Source organism: Poecilia mexicana, unplaced genomic scaffold (assembly GCF_051168715.1).
Source record: "Poecilia mexicana isolate PSO_F unplaced genomic scaffold, ASM5116871v1 scaffold_2, whole genome shotgun sequence".
Lineage (NCBI taxonomy): Eukaryota > Metazoa > Chordata > Actinopteri > Cyprinodontiformes > Poeciliidae > Poecilia > Poecilia mexicana.
Genome location: NW_028263371.1, coordinates 2,158,415 through 2,183,733, shown reverse-complemented (window position 1 = coordinate 2,183,733; position 25,319 = coordinate 2,158,415). Strand labels below are relative to the sequence as shown.

The window sequence follows — 25,319 nt, the reverse complement described above, 5'->3', positions numbered from 1 at the left end:
TAAGAATTTATTAGGCACTATGGCAAAACCTGACACTGCTGCTGCTCAAGTTACTGAACAGGTTGTTGCTCGGTAACCAATGAGCGAGTGAGTCAGTTGACGCCACTAGCCTTCAGTCTGAGCATTCTCCCAACACTGAATTTCCTCCAGTAGATTTTCCACCAGGCCAATCAGAAACAGAAGGAGTCGACAATGATGACGTTGATTTTCTGCACAATTTTACCAATGGCATCGTTGGAAGTGAACGAAGTCGATCACAGTGTGTTTTGGTCTCTCTTCCAAATATTGAATTACCATTAACAGCCATCTTGTTAAGCTCGACACTTCTCTCTTTGCAGTGGAGGACGATTGTTTATAGTGCAGACAATTTTCAGTTTAAAACTTCACCTGAGTCCATGCCTCCAGGAAGCAATTGTTTCTCAACAGCTGAGAATCTAGGCTCTCTGTACGAAGCAAACAGTGTAGAACGAGGGGCTGGTTGTTGCCTGGCCACCTGATGCCAGCAACTTTGCTTTGCTAGCCTTGAGCGGCTAAACCTTTGCCTACATCTTCCAGAATGCAGTGCAGTTCAGTGAATATTCTCAATATTGAATTTCCTAACAGTTGCATTATCCATTGATATTGATCATGTGTCTATGGTGTTAAACCACGTCTTTCCTCTTCAGTTCCCTTCTTATTGTCTCTCTTTTCTTACCGGTCTCTTGCGTTTTGTCCCTCCACGTCATGCCAGCTGTACTGGACGGGATCAGTATTTAGACTCATCTGCTGCAGACCAGCTATCTCTGCAGCTGAGCAGAAAGTACCACCTGAGTCTTGAATCACGCCTTGCTCTCTGAACAGAGCAGAGCGTGGTCCGGCACGCAGAAGGAGCGGTCAGACGGGGTTTGGGTCCGGCGCCACCGCAGCCTCCACGGACAAGTCCGAGTCCATGTCCTGAGCCGGAGCCAGAGCCGGAGCGACGGGAACTTCCACAGCTTCGTGCTTCCCGTTGGACATGGCGCCGGGCCGGGCCTGAGGAGGGTGGTGCAGATTCTTCTCTGGGCAGTTCTGCACCGTGATGATGCGGTTGAAGGCCTTGAGGCGGCGCCACAGCTGCAGGTAGACTTTGCACTGGATGTACATGAAGATGAGGCCGCCCGTGAAGCCGATGGCCACCACTATCAGCTTGGTCCAGAAGGGCCACTCCAGCACACCTGAGGAGACAGAGAACCCCACCAACCCGCAGTCAGCCGGGCTGCAAGGGGAGCACTGGAGGACAGGGGGAGTGTGTGTGTGCAGAGCTGCTTACCCTGAGCTGAATAGTACTTGAGAAGAGAAACTCTCCGTAACTCGTCTGCAATCAAGAGCGGGAGTAATTTCTCTGTTTGTCTGAAGCTATGATTGAAAGCTGTAGTAGGCAACTTTCATAAAAATATACATATGTATTATTTTTACATATTTGTTGAAACTGTCAATATGTTGTGACAGTATGGTGTGAGACATCCATAAAATCAAGTTCCTCAGTATTCTCTCAGTGCCAACTAGAAACAACTAATCAGAGCCCAGAGGTGGGTCTTATTGCTGCCAATCAAGCCTATGTGCGTGCTGCTCAACCTCCATCTCTTTCCAATCTTGCTGTCTGCTGCCATACAGCTTCTCCCCACCAGCAGAGCCCATTGTGAATGCTAAGGCTAGTTAGCATGACCACTGATTTAGTGGCACCTTCATGAGGTGACTGACAGTGATAAGACCCTCCCCTTAGCTCTGATTGGTTGGTTTTGGTTGGAAATGCTGCATTCTTTAGTTAGCAGTAGCAGCTCAGGGAGAAGGTAGAGGAGCTCAATTTTTTCAAAGATTTTATCTTGTCTCATATTATACTGCAACATAGTGATAGTCTTACCATTTGTTTCTTTATAAAAGTTACATACTGTAGCTTTAAAGTCATTTTTAAATATATAAGCTCTGTTTAATACACTGCATCTATGTTTTATGCATCTAAAATATGACGACAGCACACAACACTTCAACACAACAAAGTACTGGGAGTCTTGTTTTTGTTTTCAATGTGAAAAAACAAGATGGAGTCAAACAGACTGAACTTCTGTGGTGTTACTTTCATCAACCTGCTACAGGATAGCCAAATTCAGAAAATGCTCCGATAGAGAGGATCTAAAACTTAACCTTTTTGTTAATGTTTCCACAAACTGTTCTTCGTTTCTCAAAATAAAACTAAAAGACACTCCCTGCCTGCTTTACAGCATTTCATTTCAGTTGAAGTCAGGAGGACTTCATCTGCTCCAATCCTGTGAAACAGTTGCAGTTCCTTTTAACAAACACCAGAGGGTGCTGCGCAATTTTTCTAGAAAGGCTGTCCTTTCTGTGTTCACAGTTCCAAATGTTTTAATCCGTTTGGAGCCTAATTGGTTGAAAGATCTTAGACCAACATCAGTCTTCATCTCCTTCTGAACAGATATTTGTGGAGGTGTGACTTTATCAAACGTTTTCTCTAATCTACAAATGATCAAAAACAGCTATCCAAATCTTTTAATAGATGGTGCTAAAAGTTCTCTAATAACATCTGACAAGGCCGTGGCGTAATAATGTCTGGCTGATAATCATAATTGAGTGCAGCTAGTATTTTGTGCATAAAATGATTAATTCGACAGCACTTGTTAGATTGACCAATACTCTGAAAAATGAGACCATCAAAGGAACTCGAGGAAGACATAAAAAAATAGAATTTTCCTCAGATACTTCCAAGATAATCAGTTCAAACCGCAGTACTTAATAAAACTAATCAGTGCACACCGGCCCGGAAGAATATGTGAAAAGCCATTAAATAGAAATGGCCGGAAACAACCGTGTCCCTGGCAACAGTAGCTGCTTTTTCATTGACCATTTAATTGCACGATTTGAGATTTTGAAAATACATTTGCTCAATGGAAACGCGCCGATTTCAAAAAAACTCTTGTTTTTCGATCAAAAGTTTTCATGAGGTGGTTTTCAGCTATATTGAAATCAGTTTATCTCGAAAAACTGCAATAGAGATAATTTATTTGTATCACACAAGTTAATTGATTAAAAACTGGATGTTGCGAAAACCACGAAGACGACGACAGGAAGTATGAGAATGATGACGCAGCATGTTTTTAAATGACTTATTGCGTGAGCAAACCTATTCGCGCGTGATTTTAATTGCATTTCTTATGTAATGGAAACACCACAATTGCGAAATTGTGTCTTTTCGACATCAGCGAAAGATAGACAAAGTTTTGTGCACATTTGTTTGTAATGAAAAAGCAGCTAGTGAAGCTAGCTAGCTGGTTTGAGCTGCTCTTTCTCCAGGAACGATTAAACAACAAAGTCCAAAACCACTAGAGTCGTATGGAAACATCTAGAAGCCTAATGAGCGCCGACATGTTTGTGTTTGAACCCCCACACGTTCTGAACGTCCTCAGTGTCCGACTCAAGCAGCACCTTGCAATGACTTGCAGCTGTTATTGACTTTGTAAAAACTGGTTACAGGTTTTACCACATTAGTGGAAAACTCCTACACCCTTGACATTAGTGAAACCATCCTGCCATCGTCAACTTCTCCTTCCACAGACAGGAGGAGAAATCTAACACCCGAACCAGTTTGAAAGCTGCTGCGTTCTCGCAGTCAGGTGGTTGGGAGTGTTTGTGATTATTTTTAGTCAGTGAGGTAGTGGAAAGCTTTCTGTAGCCTTTCTGATTATCACGAAAGTCTGAATCTTGACTTTTGAGTTTATTTTTCCAACAAAACAGCAATTCTCCATCTCTTGCAGTTTTCCTTCATTTGGATTGTCAAACAATATATTTTTCCAAAATTATTATTGAATTTTAACTTTCTCATAAACCTTTAAGTAAATCAACATTTTGATTGAACAACAAAATGTCAGCTGCTTTTCAGGGTTAAGCACGTTTAAAAAGTTATTTTTTTACATTTCCAGGCTTGAAAAAAAATGATTTAACTGAGTTTGAAACACACAGGAGGTTTCTTCTTTAACTATTCAGAAAATAGACAGAATTGACACCTGACCTTGTGAGAGAGACGACTGCCTTGAGGAAATCTCTTCTAAACTGTTGATGCATTCTAGAAAATTCTCATCTTTTGTCTAGGTTGTACAGAATAATATTTCAAAGGAACACCACCACAGGAGTTTCTCAGTACCAGTAAAAAGCTGCTATTATATAGTTCAAGAATGGATAGATGTGTCCAAACTTTTTACTGGCTCTACAAACTAAACAACACAATCACAATTTTTAGTAAATTATAAAAAAAAGAGCAATGATTCATGAACAACATCTTTAAAGTCAGACAGGTGAAAAGATTGAAGGTGCCCTGTGATGTTTCCTCATGACGACAGTAAATTATCCAAAACTTCCTCCAACCTAAACTGACTTTAAACTGTACGTACAGTAAATATGAAGAACAGAAGCAGAAAAGTAAATATTCAGAAGGACGTTAATCCACACACACAGCTGCGAAAACAACAGCGCTCTCTCGTCAGCATTTAAATAAATCGACCTAAAAGGATGATTGGCATAAATGAAGGTTAAAGGTCATGAAATCAACATGTTTAATTTGTATAGCACTTTTCTAAGTACTCAAAGACACTTAGTCATATTTTTACCTCATTTTAATCTAGAAGTTTGGGATAAATAATTTCACTTCAATGTCAAAATGCATATAAACATGTTTGGAGTAAATCAATATATCCATTCTTTAGGTTAGCTAGATCAGTCAACATCTAGACCTAAGACTGAGGCTTTTTATGGGTAGCTAGTCAGTGGACAACTTTAGATATCTTAGAGCTGGGAGGGAAGACATACAGGACTGTATTATGATGAGTCATATTATGAAAATGAACTTGCTTAATGTAAACATGGCAATTTCAAGATAAAAATAACATTTTTTGATTTTTAAAAAAGTATTTTTGCTCTAAAAACATAGTTTTTGAGCCATATCACATTTTCACATCTGCATGTTTAAATTAGATCAGAAACTAACAAAAAAAAAATCAGGATCAGAACATTTCCAAATTTATCACATGAGAAGAATTGCGTCTTTTCTTTATATTTTGCTTCTAAGGAACCAGACTTTCCCCTAATCCGTTTAAAGTTTGGCTGCCTTTTCACTGAGTTTTAGTTCAGTATCGATGTAAAATTAAGAAAATGGACAAGAAGAGGGAAAAAAAGTAGACGACCTGAATCTTTCATGTATTTAATAAATGAAGAGCTGATAAACGAGCTGAGAGATAAATTATCCTGTATTTGATCTGTATGACACATTTCATGAGCTAAAACTTTGCCTGGTTGATGCTTAAGGACGACCTTCAGAATGCCAAGCTGTGCAATCTTTACTATTTCTCAAAAATTAAACTCCAGAAATGGAAACAAATTTCTTTGCTTTTAGACTGCTGATGACAAAGTTCTTAATGATCTAAACCAAACTATCTCTTTGCCAAGAACGCCGACAGTTCAAGAGTTCATCCCTTGAATCTCAGAGGCGTTTGATATCTGGGTGGTTCCAAGGCAACTATAAAGAAATGACTCCAAATATTTGTAGTGTTGTTCATCTATTATTTTTGTATTTTTTTTTTAAAAATGAGGAATGTGAGGGAAACAGCACAAGGTCCTGCTGAGGGTTTGTGTTTCAGGCTGATGGCAGACGGGAGCGTACTGACCGTTCTTCCCCAGTCGGATCTCGTCTGTGGTTCTCTTGACCAGAATGTAGACAGACCACAACATACACACTATAGCTATGAGGTGAAACAAAACCGAACAGAAGATCTTCCTCCTCTCGCTCTTCGTCATGTGCAGCTTCTCCCACTGGAACAGACACACACAGACACACACAGAGACACAAACATGGTGAGAGAGGTTCCACTTAGAAGTAAAGTGTTAGATCAGTGATGTGATGGAGTGAAATACAAATACTTCATTACTGTACTTATGTACATCGTTTGTGTATCTGCATGTAGGTTTCATCGTGACTTTTCCTCCATTACATTTTACATTAAATATCAGATTTACTTCCTATTCCACTATAATGTGTTGGGTTACATTATTTATAATGTAACACAACAGATATTGCAGATGGGACCATATTGCGTGTTTTTTAATTGTTTATTAGTTTTAAAGTAAAAAGTGATTTATTCAAGTTAGCCGATTAAAAAAAAACAAAAAAACAACTTTCCGGTCCAACTTTTGAAACTGGTATCAAGAAATTTAAATATTATCTGCTATTACATACTGTGTTTCTGTAAGTTGACAACAAACTGGAGAAGTGTCAGTAAAAAATGATTAAAACAAGTTTTACTTGAACCACATCGTTTTCCTTTGTTTTAAATAAAAACATTCAAAAATATAATCATTTCTCTGTCTTATTTAGCTTAATGGCGTTTAACTCTGTAGGTCGTCCCTGAAATTATGATGCACAGAATCACAAGTCCAAGTGTGAATTATGTAACAAAGAGTAAACACAATTTTATTGTTCGTTAAAATGCAACAACAATCTTAATGTATTAAAGGAAAAATACATACAGCAGGCACTCTGTTGCATTACACTACAAAAACAAAATATTAAGTATTTTTGGTGTAGTTTCTAGAGTAAATATCTCAATACACTTAGAATAAGACAAAACTAACTTACAAGTAACTTTTCAGAAAGACATAGGAGCTTGTTTTAAGGCCATAATTCCTTAACATTGATGAGAAATGATCTGTTACATTGGTAGATTATTTCATTTACAGCACAATATTTTTTTCATGTTATAAGTGAAATAATCTGCCCAAGGAACCAGAACCTTTTCATCAATATTAAGGAATTATTGACTTAGAACAAGCTCCTAAATCTTGCTGAAAAGTTACTTAGAAGTTCGTTTCATCTTCTTTCCAGTGTACTCAGATATTTGCACTAGAAACTAGAACTAGACCAAAAATACTTGGTAGGATCTTTGTGTTTTTGCAGTGTAGGAACAAGTACCACTACTTTCAATACTTCAGGTATTTTTAACAGCATGTACTCACTTACTTTTACTCAAGTAAAAAGCACATTTTTCTCCATTTATTTGTACTTTTACTTAAGCTCAGTGTTTGGGTATTCGCTGGTCACAGCTGAGTACCCAGGAGGCTCGGTGAGTGTGTGTGAGCTCACCTTGCTCAGAGGTTTGAGCTTGGTTTCCATGATGAAGTCGAACTTGCAGAGCTCACAGCAGCGCGTGTCAGACGACTTGATCCACTGGTTGAGGCAGCCCTGGTGAACGAAGCTCAGGCTGCCGGTGCAGCGGCAGGGCGTGATCAGCGGACAGTCCTCATCCCCCTCGCAGTGGCAGATCCTACACAGAAACACACATTACACACACACGCACACATCATGAGAGGGAACCACAAGGCCCTTCAAAAGTGTTCATGCCCCTGAACTTCTTCACATTTTGTCAACTTACAACAGACTGATGAAGTGTTTGATGAATAATGCATTTCTTTTTTTCTTTTTTTTTTGACAGACCAACAAAAAATATGAAATAAAAGGCAAATGAAGCATGCGTTAACATTTTTAACCAATAAAAAGAAAAATGTCCACCAGCCGGCTGTTCTTCATGGAGGGTATCTTTTAAAAGGCAGCTTTCACAGCTCTGAACTTTGACTAGGACATTCTAGCGTATCAAAGCGTCATCTGAATCCATGCTGCTCTAGCTCTCCCTGATTGTCCAGCCTGAGGTTAAACATCTGACCCAGCCTCAAGTCTTTTGTCGTTTTTTGTCGGGACCTGCCCTATACTCAGCTCCTTCCATCACCATCAGCATGATGCTGCCACCACCTTGTTTCACTGGGGGTAGGGTATGTTCAGGGAGATGTGCAGCCTAGTTTTTTTTTTTTCAATAAATCTCAGATGTGTAGATGAATATGAGCACAGTTTGAATAAAGGTCTGTAGGTTTTCAGCTGTGGAGCTCTGCAGCTCCTCCAGAGCCACTGTTACTTTGTTACATAAAATAAAGCAGTTTTATGAGAACATCAGGAATGTAGGTGAATGATGTTGGGGGGCGTGAATACTTTTAACAAGTAGCTGTTCAGTGTTTTTGTACAGCCGTTAGTGTGTCGGTCTGCCTCTAAGTCTCTTCCTGTTCACACACTAACCTGCAGACCTCCAGCTCAGAGTCGTCTGAACCGGGTCCGGCTGCGCCCCCGTGACCCTCCCCGGCCCCACAGTGGTTCTGGGGGATGGGCACCGACATGTCCCCGTCTCCTGACCCCCTCTCCTGGTATCTCTTGGTGATCAGTTGCTCGCCGTCCTCTGCCAGCGAGGAGCTGTCTCTGGAGCTCCGGGACCGGCGGCTCTTCTTCTCCACCTCTCTGCTTCGGGAACTTCGATTATGGGAGACGGGGCTCTTCGCCGAGCCCCTGGTGCTGTGTCGCTTCTTGAGACCGCCGCTGTCCTCCACCAGGGGCTGGTTCTCCTTCTCTTCGTCTGAGTTCACCGACTGCAGCTCCATGGCCTCCCCCTTGTCCTGTCCCGCTCCGCGGCCGCCTGTGGCGTCCTTCTCCCGGCTGCTGACGCTGCGGCGCCGTGCTCGTCGGGCTTTCTCTTTGCTCCAGCTGCGGGCTTCCCGCCAAGCCTCGTCCTCGGTGGAGGAGTCGGACTGCGGCACGCCGGAGCGCCTGAGGCGGGGAGGAAGCTCCTTGCGGTTTCTGACGGAACGCTCCCGCTTCTCGCCCAGCTCGCTGCGGTCGGAGCTGAGGCTGCGGTCGCTCTGCTCCTGTTTGCCGCTCAGGTCCACGCAGTCGAAGGTGGAGCAGCTGCTCCTCTTGCGGCGGTGCCGTCTCTTCTTCTTCTGGGCCTGGGCCGACGAGCTTAGGGCTGTGCTGGTGACCGTCATGGCAGAGGGACTGGGTTTGTGCTTGCTCGGTTTGCGGGACTCAGAAATATCATCTAAGCGGGTCGGCTGGCCAGAGCTAAGCACACAAACACACAGATGAAGATGGACATGAACAAACATGAAAATAGCAGATGGAACAAAAATGTGGGGGAAAAGTTATGAACTGAATGTGCAAAAAACAAAAAAAAGCATGGCAAAGAGTACTGAAGGAAACAAGAAATAAAATATTCAGCAGATGTTTTAGAAATGAATGATTTTGATGTTGGCACTCGATAAAATGTAATGTTTTTTTTTTTACTGATTTCAAGTGGTTACTGTATGATGTTTTTATGATGTAAGGCACTATGAACTGCCTTGTTGCTGAATTGTGCTAAACAAATACACTTGATTGATTGATATGCATCTGTTGAATTTCTGCCTTAAATCAAAACAGAGGAAACCACATTTCTTGTGAATAATTAGAATGAAAGTATTAGCAGCCTCTCCTCCTGCATGTTCGGATCGTTGCTGCCCTACAGAGCGTCAGAAACTTGTTGCCCCTTTAATTTTTTCTCATTTATCAAATTACAGCCACAAACGTCAATTCGTTTCACTGGGATTTTCAAACACAAAGCATTGCTTAATTAAAAAGAGGAAGCAAAATAGAGGGTTATTACAAATAACTATCTGATGAGAAAAGAACATAATAAAGACAAAACTAACTTGAAAGTAACTTTTCAGCAAAATATGAGTTTGTTTTAAGTCAATAATTTCTTAATAGCGATTAAAACACTAGTTTCACAAACAGATTATTTCACTTATAATATGGGAAAAATGTCTTCTTATAAGTTAAACAAATCTGCCAGTGGTGAAAAACTAGTCCTTTTTTACCAATATTAGGAAATTACTGACTTAAAACAAGCTCCTATTTCTTGCTGAAAATTTACTTGTAAGTTAGTTTTGTCTTAATTTAAGTGCATTAAGACAAAACTATGATCTCTGCACCAGAACCCAGACCAAAATACTTGGTAAGATCTTGTGTTTTTGCAGTGCACTGAACAGATTCTATGTACATCTTGAAGAAAAGCATCCCCACAGCATGATGCCGCCACCACCATGGATTACTTTGATGATGTTGTGTTCAGCCACATGCTCTGTTGGAGCCTTGAATTCTCAGTTTGAGGCTGGTTGTCCAACTAATGTTCAGATTTATACTGAGGTTAAATCAAACACACACGGATGTCCTATGTGATTGCTGAATTTCAAGCAACTGAATGCAAGTCACATTTTTCAGCTTTCACTGTTTTTTGTAAAACCTATTTTTCCTCCCGTTTCACATCCTTACACCACTTTGTGTTGGTCTGTCACATGAAATCCAGCAAAAATACATCGAATGGAAAGGAAATGCTAAAAAATTTTAATAGCGCTGCAAAAAAAAAAAAAAAAAAAACTGTAGATATAACAAGTCAGACAAAAAGAAAAAGTTGTACTAATATCAAAAGTATAACCAATTCATTTATTATTTCTGGGTTCAAGCAGAAAAAAATAGCATCATGCATAAATTAGCATCTGAAAATGTTGATTTGGGGAGAAAACTTTATGCAACAAAACTTTATTGTAGGTACGGCAATACAGACCAAACCACTGAACCAGGAAAATCCAGTTTTATGTAAAAAAAAAAAAGACATCTTTATTCCATCCACCACCATTATTCAAAGAAAATGTAAAAAAAAAATTAATTGTTGCAAATAAAACCTGATGTTCCTGCAGAAATGTTTGTCTTCTGTTCTGATAGCTGATGACATGTCACAGTCTTTCCATATTCACTTTTTGAAAACAAATGCTAATATCCTGAGCTGTTCCTGGGCGGGATGCATATTGTTCCTTCGCTACATGTATCCAACAGCAGTAGAAATTACACGCTAAAAACCAGAAGGAGAATCTCTGACATGGATAGTGAATCGTTATGAAGTGAGAAGAGGATGGGACATTAAAGGTTCAAGCACACGTATTTCCTGTTTTCCCCAAAACCACCACAAATTATCACCACAACAAGCTCTTATTTTCCTTTTCCTCATTCCATACCGATCCCGACTCCATATTATATAATAACTCCGTTTATTTTTGCATTTTCAGATGCAGAGCCCTTCCTTCCTCTGCAGTAGCACCAACCAGAGAGCCATCCGTCTTACCTGCAGATGTCCTGAGCAGACGGGGTTGTTGATGCTCTTGAAGCTGTGTTGCTGACCTGAAAGGAATAAGAATAAAAATAAAGCTTTTATTTTATACTTATTTTTTTCTCCAACAACAGTCTGTCAGGTATTATCGTTCTAAATTCATATTATCAATGCACCAAAAATATTATTTTTATGATTATTTCATGACTTTACTACCACTCTTCTCATAACACTTATCCAAACTGGTTGGTTTCCAGGTACAGACCCAACTCTTAAGCATGCTCAACATTGCCACTTGTTAAGCATGGTGGTGATAGCATCATGCTGAGGGTCTGGTTCTTTGATACAGAGAGGGTTTCAAAAAAAGGGAATGATGTCATAAAAAAAAAAGTTAAGACTACCTTCAAATTAAATGATAACACAGATAAAAGCTGGCAAACAGTGAACTTCTTAAATGACTCCAATCTTAATGTATTATAAATTTGTGAGCTGTGCTTAAAAATCCAGGTCCAGTCCAGGAATCCAGTCAATTTAAAGGGCCGGTACCAATTCTGACAGGAAGAGTGGTAACATGTATAGCCAGGGTGTTGCTGTTGGCAACAAGACGCCTGAGGTCGTGGTGCATCGACCCCTAATGACTACTGGGTTGATTACAGACCCAACTGTGTGCATACTTCTGAGCCTGTGTGAATGAACTATAATTTAAGACTTGCTCAGTCTGTGCTTGTATTCAACATGTGGCTGCTTTTTCACTCATTTTGTACCACATCATGACAAGCTGCTCTTTTGTGTCTTAGGCAGCAGTAAATGTTACAACCTAAAGCCTCTCTTTCCAGCAGACAAAAATGTCTCTAAATAACAGGAAAAACTAGATCTAAACCTGAAAGACTCACTGTTGCCATTTTAAAAGACTAGCAGAGTCTGACTCACTGGAAGAAAATTACAAAAGGATGGAGGGGGGAGGTGACTCAGTGTTTTTCAGCTGTATTATATGATTTTTTATATAACACCTTAGGATTTGTGACATTGTGTCACAGAGATGTTGATAGCTTCTTTCGAATTTGATATAAAAAAAATAATTAATAAAGAACACAAAGTGCCTCCTCAGAGAGCCATTCAGCATAGTCTGCTAGAATATTAGCCGACGTCAGATGGAGCCTTGACACAGGCAGGTAGACATTATGACGTCTTTAACTGATAAGGCTTTATTATTTGCACATTTATTACCTTGGAAATGTTGCTGGACCGACTGCCAGAGCGCCCAGGAGCTTTCCTTCCCTGCAAAAAAGGCAAAGGTAACTCTGAGTCACTAGGAAACATAAAACAATATTGTTTCTCATAATGTTGCTGGTCCAGACGGAGCTCGACTCATACGGTTCCAGAACGGAAACCATCAATTCCAAACTATCCAGAGAATCAGTGACGTTTTCTACGGAAGCCGGGAAAGACTTTTTTCCCGTGGCTTATGTTAATTACCCATTTTCTCGAAATAACGAGTTGATTTCCCCAATTTTTTTTTCCAGATAAGTTAATTTCCAGATGGTTTTTCTCTATACGACGAGCTAACTTCCCATTGTCTCAAGTTAATTATATATATATATATATATATATATATATATATATATATATATATATATATATATATATATATATATATATATATATATATATGTATGCGTATTTTAAACTGTACGAAGTTCTTTTAATGTCCTGTGAGTAAATATATTTGCCCATTTCTCCACAACAACAGGAACTTTTCAATTTACTGTCTACAATCTAAAATAATCTATTAAAAAGATTGTTTCATCGAATTAAACTGAAGAAAACGTGCTAACCGCAACGGCGGGAGTCAAATTACCGTAATAACCCAATATTGGCTGGAAAGCGCAACGTCTTCCCTATCAGAAACCGTTGGAATTTTTCAGACAGTGCAGTGTCTGAAAAACTCTTTGGCTTGGAAAAACAAACACACACACACACACACACACACACACACACACACACACACACACACACACACACACACACACACACACACACACACACCAATCAGCAAAATATGAATGGTGTGTATGTTAAATGTAATTTCATCCGTCTGCCGTTGTGCCATGCATTTGAAGGATAACTCGTCATCAGAAAAAATTATGCGGAGTCATCCGCTCTCGGCTTCAAGCCTGTAAACATATTAATCGCAAACCAGAAGACGTAACTTCAACTGATTTTATAACCAAAACAAACTTTAACCTTGAAAACTAGTTTTATTAGAAGCATGAAATCAAAATGTGTGAACCATTAGCATTTGGAAACAAGATCCTCTTATAGTAATTGCTCCCAAAAATGGGGAGCAATTACTCCCAAAAATTGCTCCCAAAGTGGATAAAAAACAAACTAATGTTCAAACTAATGACCGCCTTTTCGCACCTTCTGTTTCTGCGGTGTTGCCTGATCCTGCTGTATTTACAGTTTTAAAGTCCAACGTCAGAGGTCACATGTCCTCATAATTTCACCGTGATCCGCGCTAAAGCCACGAATCCTATTAGCCGTTTGTCCAGCCCCAGTGGCACCACGCTGTTCATCAGGGGGTTGCTATTTAAAGCCAACTTAAGGAAGTTTACCCAGAACAGCGATCGCTCAGACCTTGAACTACACCATCGCCTGATCAACCGTGGCCTCAGCTCCTCGCTGCAGGAGTTAACGGTTCAGGATTTAGGCAATTACTTTAACAGACTGGGTCTGCTCGGTGCTGGATCAGTAGAAAAATATTTATAGCACACAGCCACGGAGAGAAGTCAGGACACCCTCTGTTAGCTGTTTGGTTTTTAAACATATCCATGTTCTGGCTTTTAATGGGTTCAAAAACATATTCCACCCTACTCACCTGAGACCAAAGGAGATAGGTTTGAGTTTTGATTCAAAATCATTTTTCAGCTCCACTAACAGCGAAACGTTTTCTACTGTTATTTTGTGATCATTAATTCCCAGAGCAGATTAGCTGAACAGAAATCACAGAGTTTGTGTCGAAAATTTGTAGCGTTATTTTGAACAGCCAATCAGAGAGGGCATAATGAAGTGAGATAACTGTTTAGAGTCTAGTCAATCAGTGACATCATTGGAAAACGCTTTCTGGATTTGTTCAGGTCATTTTTGTCTGAAATAAAAATTGAGTTAATGATGTGAAACATTTAAATCTGCAGTAAATAACTTTATATGAAACATATGTGTTTACATATTAATCACCATGTCACAGATAATCTGAAAAAGGGGGAAAAAAAGAGGACCTCTACCTCTTCACAGCACTTCCACTGTCAACTAGAAGCAACCAACCAGAACCTGGAGGCGGGTCTTAGTGCTGTAAATCATGCCTCCCATCTCCTTGGTCCCGATACAACTTCTCCCCCTCAGCAGTCTGCCATGAATGCTCAAGCTAGTTACCATAGCCATCAGTGACAGAAGCGGTGGTCCTGTAACGCAGAGTTGTTTCTCTGCCATTAGCACATTTAGCAGCGTGCACAAGTTTGATTGACAGCACCAAGTCCCTCCTCCTGGCTCTGATTGTTTCATGGCCATTTCATCAAACAGCAATAACAGCACAGGGTGGAGGTGGAGGACACTGATCTTTTCACAGATAATCTGTCTCATACTGTCATGATGTAGTGATCGTTACTTATGTTTAAAAAAAAAGAATTTAATAAAAGTGAAGTACTGCAGTAAATCTGAAGTGTGATTGACAAAAGCCCAGAAGAATCACATGACCTGCATTCAGGGGGGATGCAATGATTCCAAAACAACTGTGGGCTTCTGAGTACTTAGTCAGAACACAGATCAGGGAATGAGTCACATCTACTCAGAAACAAACCACAGGCAGGAAGTAAACAGGTGATCGCCCCATATCACCATGTTATCAGGTCAGAAACAAGCGCACTAGCATAGCAATAGCATTAGAAACGATTTGTGGTCATTTCCCAAAGTTGACATTTTTCTCACCCAGGTCAGAACCTCAGCTGGTAGATCTGCTGAAGTCTGTGTGATTTCAGGTGCATTTCTGCTGTCTTAATAACTCTAATACACATACACATCTGAAATTATATTCATAACTGATAGCATGTTATCGACCACTCTAGAAACAGACCTCATCAGATCAACACCTTTTTTTTTTTAAACCAAACTGTGGAGATGAGTAATTACATGTCTAAATGTTTTTCCCCTGACGACAAAATTCACAACAGCTTGAGATTTTTCTACAGAATGAAAATCAACAAGATAATGACGATATGATTAAAAACATTATTGTTGTTGAGCCTTTTGTGGCAGAAAAAAATATATATCTTTAGTAGAAAAAACCCATATTTCTTTAAAAATGACAGAATAAAAGTTGCAGTTTTTTATGTAAGAGCTTTTCTAGAACACAAATTTACCCACAATTCATGAACTTTGATGGATTAAATCAGAGAGAAAAAACTAATAGCAAACTGGTGTTTTGAAAGTTTCCTATGGGTGGCTACGGTGACGTATATCAATCAGCGAAAATCACTGAAAAAAACAGGACACACTCCGTCGCCATGTTCTAAGCTGATCAAGGGATTTTCTGATAGCCAGCCGCCTTTGAATCAGCCGTCCTGTTAGGAGTGAGAGCAAGCGTTGCCGTCAACCGACACATCCATGTGTAAGAGGTTTGCACCTCTATTGGTTCATCAGTTAGAGATTACTTTCCCCTATGAGTCAGAAGAACAGTTAACGTGTTTCTCCACTCAACCGCAACTCCTGAAACCTTTGTTCTAACTCTGATTTTCAGTTCGTTTCCACGTTGGTGGAAATTTTTAATGCTTTCAAAAACGAAAGTATGAATTGTTGCTGTGGTTTACTGACAGAAGACTGACTTCTGTTTCCTTCTGCACAACCAACCCACTAGTAAAGTAATATGTATCACAAGTTTGACCTACATATATAATACCAATTATAAATCATTTGTATTTAATCAGTTACAAATTGGATCAAAACTGGGCTTCCCATCTGGAAGAAAAGCCGCGATCAAATACTGAGAAGAACTTTGACGAAGTAAAAAGAAGAGAAACTCACTTGCTGTAACAGATTAGTGTTGCAATGTGTTGCAAGTTTCCTTTTTTGCAGCTCTGATATATTTTGGACACAAAAGTAGTAAGATGCTTGCTCATTAGTCAGAATTATCATCCGCAAGAAAACTCTAGAAAGGTTTACAACAGCATGAGACCAGAGTGGCCTCTGAGTGCTATAATAAAGATCTGCTTCACGGGGTTTTGTTTCATAATCTGCACCTAATAGGACAATTATTCTGCACTACATACATATTCTTTATTAAAACAGAGTTTGAGATAATACTTGTTTCTAAAAAAAAAAAAAAAAACAGAAAAGGTTTTTACTGACATCTAAACAAGCACTAACTTGGTTTAAAATTGTTCAGATGCCAGATTAGTTGTGAAATGGCCCTTTATTAATTAGAATTATTATTATTACTATTTTAGAAGTGTTGTACATTCACTTAGAGTAGTGTTAATCCCAGTGGGTGGTGTGACCAAATGGGAAACAGGAACCCCCTCAGTAATAAGTCTAAGCGAAATGTGATGGTTTTGGGAAAGTTACACAAACCTAACTGCACACACACACACCCCCACACACACACACACCCCCACACACACACACACACACACACACACCCCCCCCCCCCCACACACACACACACACACACGCTAAAGCTCTCATCTTTTCAGTGACATAATAACTGAGTGGTCTCACATTTTTAGCTCATACCTTATGGGTGTGATATCTACATTTTAAAGTTATAGAAGCTGGAGGTTTGCCAGATGCAAAGAGCCATCATGTGACCATTACCCCTCCCCCATCTGTTGCTGGGACTGTCTATTAGCTGGCTCAAAGAAGGAAAATGCACTTTTTTGTTTATCAGAAGTCCAACTTCAGCTGTTTGGAAAACATTTCCATCAGCCGTAGCCGCCTCGCAAAATAGGTTGTATATCTGAGTGGGATTCTCTTCATAAAAGAAAAAGTGATGTATTTAATAAATGAGCTGCAGCTGCTGGTTGCCTGAGTGGACAGCATAAATGAATAACTGGTTAATGTCTTGGTAAACTTTTATTGCTCCATTAAAAGCACAACATCAAAATGATAGAATATTGAGTAATATTCACTTAAAAACTACCAAATTTAGTGAGTATTTTTCCCCCCCACTTTTGTGTTTAAGATAAACAAAAAAACAATTTAAAAGATATAATTATTCTAACCGTGGAGGGACTAACTTATGTTCAAGTTTAAATAAAAAGCAGTTAAGTTGTAACTCCTGCAGATCAGAGAAGCGTCTGGTTGTCAGCATCATCAAGCAGAATTATTTTCTCCAGCACAGACGTGTCGTCGTTTTCTCTTACTCTGCCCTGTAATGTCATGTTTTTCTGCTGGTTTACTGTTTTAATGTCCTTCTCATCATGTAAGGCACTTTGAATTACCTTTAGTAAGATGAGTAGAAAGTGGAACATGGATCAACATTATTTGCTTGATGATGGCATTTGACAAAATGTAATGTTTGTTGCTAGTTTCATAATTGAATCTAGCAACTAGTATGATGTTTTTATGATGTAAAGCTCTTTGAACTGCCTTGCTGCTGAAAATGTGCAATACAAATAAAACCGCCTTGCCTTGAAAACTGGGGGGAGAGGGGTGCTACCCTTAATTTCTGTCCAAAGTTTTTTGGTAATAACCAAATTTTTTCAAAATAAAAGTTAATCCAAGAAGTAGCATGAAGATAAATATCCACATTGTCTACATAGAAGACCTTAAAATCTTGCTGCTCGCTTACTCTTAGCCCGTCACAATAACTACATTTGCTGTACAATAACCAGAAGTTATTGTGATAAAAATAATATTGTTGTTTTGAGACCATTTTCAAGTAATATAATAGTAATGGGGATAATGATGCAATAACACATTCTCAAAGATCAATACATTTTAAATTCTAATGAACATTTATCAGTGGATCTGGAAGACATTTTAAATATACAAAATAAACAAAAACAACAAATAAAATGAATTATGAAGTCTCTGTAAACAAAACTGTTTTTCATAAAAAAATAAGGGCTTGTTGAAACCAAAGCACCAGACTGAAAACTATTGTCATCCACTTTTTAGAAGAAAAAGAGAAAAGAGAAAAACGATAGATCATGTAAATGGAAATAAATTTATAATGCGATTGATTGATTTATTGCCTATGGCGACAGGCTTGACTTACTCTACAGATTTCTGGTTGCCTCTGCAGTCAACAGATACCTACAGTACTCAAAGCTTCCAGCACTGTAGATGCACAATGAAAGTAAACACCAGCAGGTGACCACTACAGAACAATTCAAGAAAAAAACAGAGAATGTCACACATTCACATAAAAAACAACAACTCACCAACGCACCTTGTTTGAAAAACCCATTGAAAAATAGAACTGCAGAAGAATAATCATTTCAGAGTAAACGTGTTCCTCTTACCTGAGTCTCTGCTCCTCTGAACACCTGAGTGTGAGGCACAGAGAGGACTTTACACAGTCTGTGTATGGACATGTGCTGGTTGGCGCTGAGGGGGATTAGGTGCTGTGGCGTGGACCGGCGGATAAATTCTGGTTCCACCTCCAGCCGCATTTAGACGGGCACCCAGGAAGCACCGTTTGTATTTGTGCAGCATATGTTTTAATGAGCTTTAGCTTGAAGGAATGATAAATGTTTGGAAAAAGAAGAATCCTTAGCAGGAGAGCTACAGTCTGCTGCCTTTTAAACAGGCATAGATCTTTATAGTTTAAAGTTGCAGTTTGTAACTTTTACAAAACCAGGTTTTTTCTATGTTTATTAAAACTGTCAGCATGTCATGACAGAATGGTGGTATGAGACAGATAATTGGAAACAAAAAAACAAAAACAAAACAAACAACAAAAACTGATCCCCACTTCCTCTGTAAGCCACTATTGCCACCTGAAGAAACTGACCACCCCCGATCAAAATCAACCAATCAGAGCTAGGCTTAGTGCTGCTAATCATCCTCCTGTATGCTGCTCAGTGTGCTAATGGTGAACAAACAACTTGCCACTGTTTATCCGCTGTCATCGGTGGCCATGCTAACTAGCCTTAACATTGATGGCAGGCTATGTTGTGGTGAATCAGCTGTAGCTTAGCACAAAGCCAGTAGGAGGGGGTGAGTAGTGATTGAGAGCGCTAAGACCCTCCTCCTGGCTCTGATTGGTTGTTTCTGACTGAGTGGTGTATTTCTCCAGTTAGTACTGGGAGCACTGGGAGAAAGCAGTGGAGCTGGATCTTTTCACAAATTATCTGTCTCATACTGCCATGAAATAATAATAACTTTATTATTTTAATTATTTTAATATGTAAAAAAAAAAAAAACATTTTTAAAACATAAAAGTTACATACTGCAGCTTTAAGCAGGTTTTAGTAGAAAGAACCATAAGTCTTAAAATGTAACATGTACTGTAGTATATATAAATAAAATATAAATAACACAGTGGCTTCAAGGCTTTTACCATGGTAACTGGAGATATTCTTTGCACAAATAACTGTGCATAAGCTGAAAACATGAAAACACTACCAACATTAAAATCAGGACATGCCAAGTGAGACCTTTAGCATTTCTAATGTACATGGAAACTTTATAGATTCTGACAAGACAATCAGAATATGTAATTAACCAAAATATGCACAAGGCTTGATGTACAATATAAATAAACATCATTTAACACAATGCAATGTGAAAAAGACACAGTTTCCATACTGTCCAAACTGTCAATATTAGCTGGACTTTTAATGTTTCACAGAGTTACGTTCAGAAGCAGACAGCCTGTGATTGTTTCAGAATGGCCTGTAGAGAATGATGAAATAATTTTTATATTTGTAAAACCGAAGTCTATGTATGTGATATATCTAGGCTGTATGACTGTAATTATTTACAAACAGAATTCACTAAAATATCAGCAAACATTTCATAAATGGAGAATGAGATTTATACTGACAGCCAACAGATCAGATTGTTCCAGTGTATTGTATTTTCCACCCACATAGCACCTTTTTATAGCAGAGTAACTTTGTTACCTTTATTTGTTATAAAAATGATCTATATATCAAGTATGATTTAAAAGACATTTTATCTTGTAATTTAACGCCTTGAAATTGGGCCTCTGTCTCTTTAAAAACTCCTGCTCTTTCTGAAACTCCGCCTTCAGGAAATCATCACAACATGGCTCCTCTATTAACCCTTTAACAACATTTTTTCCAGCGTTTCTCTGAGCAGTAGCTCATAATTAGCTCAGCAGATGCTCTGTGAGGCAGAAGCTTGGAAACTGCAGCTCTGAGGTGGAGCTGCGTCTCGAAGGCGGGGCTAGGTCCACTCCGGCCTTTTACATACCTGCATGGTTGCTGTGGGAGATTAAATGATTTCTCAAGCATGCATGAAAGAATTGAAGCAACACTCCAGGTATGTTTTTGATGAGGCAGTAACATTATAACATGATGTAAAGCTCAAAAAAGTCAATTTTACATAACACTGCCCTTTTAAATGAGAAGGCCCGGTGGCATCTTAAAAAACTCATGGATCCTTTTTCCCCCCTCAGGATTACTCCACTTTCCTAGAGTTTCCAAAAATAAATGTGAGGCAATAAGTTGATTTATCAGATAGCTCTCCTGTGGATCCAGCTTTCAGTTTTTCTGTGGTGCAGAAGTGCTTCCACTTTTCACAGCAGTATGCTTAAAATGCTCCTTCTCTGCTCTTTAGTTAACCTTTACACTTAGACAGGCTGCTACAGACATGGTGACCACATTTCTTCACACTGTCATACTTACTCTAGTTAAACTAAAATGGTTTTATTTGCATAAAACCATTTATGCAAACCTGTTATGGTGGTTTCAATTACCAGTTCTGTTTTTGTTGTTCCTGGCTGTAGAAAGTACACCTGGCTCTGTTTGCTGCCCATCCTCAGTGTGATTCTACTGGAGATCTCTCAACAGGATCTTGTTTCTCTCCACTGTCGCTCTGTGCTTGCTCAGGATGACCGATTGCAGAGAAGTAAAGAACTAATGTGGGCTTCCACTTTCCTTATGTGGATCTTATAGATTCAGTGGTTGTTGCATACATTAGTATTTCAGTTTTGTTGTAAATTAGATTAGATGTTCAATAAAATGACTAAATCTAACTTTTATCACAAAAATACCATTAATATCTAAAATATTTATGTAAACGTGAGGGCGGGAGAGCTAAGCTTTTGATTTATTAAACAGTAATAATCGATAACCTCAAAGTAGCCTGACTAAACAAACCTTTGAGCACAATCAAGTAACTATGTTACCTTCATTTGCTATAAAATGCTCTATATGTCAAATATGACTTAAAAGAAATTTGACTTTGTAATTTAACAACTAGAAATTGGGCCTCTGTCTCTTTAAAAGCTTCTGCTCATTCTGAAACTCCATCTTCAGGAAGACATCGCAACATGGCTCCTCTATTAGCCCTTTAACAGCATTTTTACCAGTGTTGCTCTGAGAAGTAGCTCCTAAAAAGAGCTCAGTTCCACCAGATGTTTGCTAATTGCTGCTGGCTAGTCTGAAGGAGCTGAGTAGGGGAGTTGAAGGGGAGAGCTGTTTTGTGAGGCAGAAGCTTGGAAACTGCAGCTCAGAGGAGGAATTTCATCTCCAAGGCGGCACTAGGTTCCTCCAAGTGTTTTGCATAGCTGAATGGTTGCCATGGAGATTCAAAGATTTCTCAAACATGCATGAAATAATTAAGGCAACACTCCAGGTATGCTTTTGATGAAGGAATAACATTATAACATGGTGTAAAGCTCAAAATAGTAAGTTTTACATAATGCTGTCCTTTCAGCATAAATGAGATAAAAATGGATAAGAATAATAAGAAAAATATTTTGACTCAGATGAAATATCACAGTAAAAGGTGACTGTGGCCATGGGGAGGTCATATTTTTACTACTTTCTATTACCTTCAGGTTCTTCTTCTAAAAATCATAAAACACCTACATATTACTCAGATGTGGGAGCAGTGATCCAATGATCACATTACTTTAGCTCATGCTAGGCTATGCCGACGCTCTTTCTGCTCTCATTCATTTGCCTCAGTGTGCTAAGTGCTTGAAGTTGCTGTCATTGGAAGGAGATTCAGTTTACTGTGTGATTCAGGTCATAACTGACTGCAGATGTAACAGGATTTCATGTTTTCGTAGAATATGTTTCATTTTTGATTTTCTTGTAAAATGTATTTTCGCTAACACACAATGAGAAACAATACAGTAGCAGCTTAAGCAAAACGGTCAAACTTAAGCAAAAACTCAGTTGGTGATGTCATTGGTCCACTTTTTCTAACTCTAAATCGGCATCCAATAGGATCAGCTGCCTGTTGTTGGAGGGAAAGCGAGAGCTAAAACCTGGGAACCAGGACAGGAAGTTATTTTTAGTCTATTGTTGTCTGTGAATTGTCTTAGCTTGTTTAAAAATACATTTTAATCTCTGACTATTTGGCCTGCTTCAACACAGAAGTACATAGAAATAGGTTGGGATTTGCATCAACAGTTATGAAAGCCCTAAATATTCTTTAGCAGCTTTGCTATCCAACGGTCCGACGTAGCTTACTTCTGCGCTGTGACATCTGATATCAAAACTGCAGAACGAAAACACGGCGAGCCACCCTGCACTCTGATCTAGATACAAATCAACCACAACACAGTGTGTATCAGGAGCACCATCAGCAGAGCGCTTACAACACAAACGTTCCAGGAACCCTGTGACCTCATGTTTCCGTTGCACTGCCAGATTAAATCACTTTGTAGCTTCATGCATTTTTAATGACATGAGGTTTCTTGAAGCAGAGTTCTATGACACTCTGGGACTACTTTCTTTCGAGTTGTGATAGGGCTGCTGCTGTCTTAGGGCTAGGAAGGTTTCCGTGCATCTCCATCACACAACCAGGAGAGTAAGAAGTAGTCAGCTGATAATTGAAGGAAAATAAAAAAAAAAACATACTGAACGTGTTTTAGATTCCTGCCACCAGGAAATCCAGATGACTGAAATGTGAGTGGAGTTGAACTGTTTCTGTGAGTTCTGCTGGTGTTGGTGCAGGTCAGGATCTCACCTCGTTCTTTTCTTTGGAGCGAGGGGCACTCTTTCCGTTGCCGGCTGTCTCTCTTGCCGGGACCACAGTTATCTGCTGTACTGGCATGCTGCTGTTTCCAGGCAACGTTCCGGTGCTACTCCCACAGCGCTCCCAGCATTCCCATCGCGGATCGCCTCCCCGCTCCTGGACTGGCTGCTGCTTGGAGAAGACCAGACGCCGGCTGCTGGATTGCGCACCCTTATCGGCCCAATCCGGATCATCGGAGGGATGGAGACAAAACGGGATCAGGTCACCGAGGCAACAAGGAGACAGTTCTGAGGATGGTGGAGTGTGAGGTCGTCATGGCGACTGGGGAACTACTCAACAGTGCGTGCCGTTCGCTCCCCTTCCTCCACAATCCCCTCCACTTCCAGTAAAGTGGTAAACAAGACAGTAGGGACGACGCGTGCTGTGACGCGCGCGTCTGTGAGCAGTCTGTGGCCGTGAGGAGGAGGCGGGGCTAAGGACTCTGTCGTGCTTCCTGTATAACAGGCATAATGTTCACGAGGATTAAGGCTTAGACTAACCCCAATCTGCTCCTCTGACCAGTGGTGGAGCTAATAAGCTTACACAGCTTGTTCACATGGACAGCAGTCTCTCTCACACACACACACACACACACACACACACACCCACACACACACACACACACACACGCACACACACACACACGCACACACACACACACACACACACACACACACACACACACGCACACACACACACACACACACTGCTCAGACTCCCTGCGGTGCAGCAATATGCTGACAGACATTAAACACCTCCTTCCTCCTCCAGGTTAGAGTGAGGTATTCCTCACTCTAACCTAACCAGGAACATCCAACCGGACACAAAGTGAAAAATCAACCCAATCAGAGAGTGCTGCTGAAGCGTGTGAGGATGATGAAGGATGATGAAGGGTGGATCCTGTTTTGCAACTAGCTCAGGTCATGAGGATTGTGACTGACATAATAGGAACGTGGGAGAGTTAAAGGGATGGCTGACATATCAGTGGTCTTGGGGTTGGGAGGCATAAACTGTCCCAAAAATAAACAGATGTAAACATTTTCATAGTTTGCCTTTTACAAATGTTACTGGTTCTGAAATAAACCCGGGGTTCTCAAACTTCATGTTCAAACGTCCAAACGGGATATTGAGGAAAAAGTCCGGAACAACTGGTGATGAGCAAATCACTTCTATTATTTTCTTACAACCCATTGGTAAAATTGATGGGGTTTGTTATGGTGAGAACTGTTAAGTTTTGACCTGAAGCTGCTCTAATGCCTGACAGTGAACTGAAATTTAATTCATTAAAAGGGGAAGTATCATGTAAAATTGACTGAGCTTTACATCATATTATAATGATCAAAGCAAAAACATATCTGGAGTGTTGGTTTGATTCTTTGATGCATGCCTGAGAAATCCTTTAATCTCCATGGCTATCATTCAGCTGTGCAAAATGCCTGGGTGGACCTAGCTCCGCCTACAAGGACAAAGCTCCTCCTCAGAGCTGCAGTTTCCAAGCTTCCCCATCACAGAGCAGCCCTCACACTCAGCTCCTTCAAACTAGCCAGCAGCAATTAGCAAACACCTGCTATAACTGTGCATGTGCTGAGCTCGTTATATGAGCTACTTCTCAGTGCAAAGCTGGTAAAATGTTCCTATAGGGCTAATTGAGGAGTGACGTGATGACTTCCTGAAGGCAGAGTTTAAAAAAGACTTTAAAGAAATGAAGTACCAATTTCAAGGTTTTAAATTATGAAGTCAAATTTTTTATAAGTCATACTTCATATATGTAGCATTTTTATAACAACTGAAGTTTACAGTTATGTGATTGTCCTATAAAATGGCATTATGTGTCTGAGAAATATGTAATGTTGTCCCTTTAAGACATTTTTGTTTCACCTTGATCAACTTAATCACTTTTTATTCGCTTGCTGCAAATTCAGAGTAAAAACCACTTTGTGCGTCTGATTTCCTGAACTAAACCATTTCACCTCCATTGAGTCAGACTTTATTGTATCTTAAAGAGGTTTTAATTATGAGTACATACTCATAAAGCAAGTCTTGTGGAGTTTTTCTTTGTTTTTTTTTTCA

General features: G+C 39.7%; 1 protein-coding gene across 2 annotated transcripts; it reads right to left on the bottom strand.

Annotated features, from left to right (window-relative positions):
* Positions 1 to 685: 685 nt before the first annotated feature.
* On the bottom strand, positions 686 to 24,900 carry marchf1 (membrane-associated ring finger (C3HC4) 1). 2 transcript variants are annotated; one of them, XM_088008861.1, is made up of 8 exons: positions 23,202 to 24,900; positions 12,264 to 12,314; positions 11,052 to 11,107; positions 8,141 to 8,956; positions 7,160 to 7,340; positions 5,688 to 5,832; positions 1,289 to 1,333; positions 686 to 1,193 (listed from the first exon to the last, which is right to left on the bottom strand). In XM_088008861.1, exons 1-8 carry the CDS (start codon positions 23,286 to 23,288, stop codon positions 874 to 876), a joined length of 1,701 nt encoding a protein of 566 aa, XP_087864987.1. In that variant the 5' UTR covers positions 23,289 to 24,900; the 3' UTR covers positions 686 to 873. The 2 variants fall into 2 exon arrangements, with proteins under 2 accessions (XP_087864987.1, XP_087864993.1); XM_088008867.1 differs by lacking the exon at positions 1,289 to 1,333.
* Between the last annotated feature and the right edge of the window lie 419 nt (positions 24,901 to 25,319).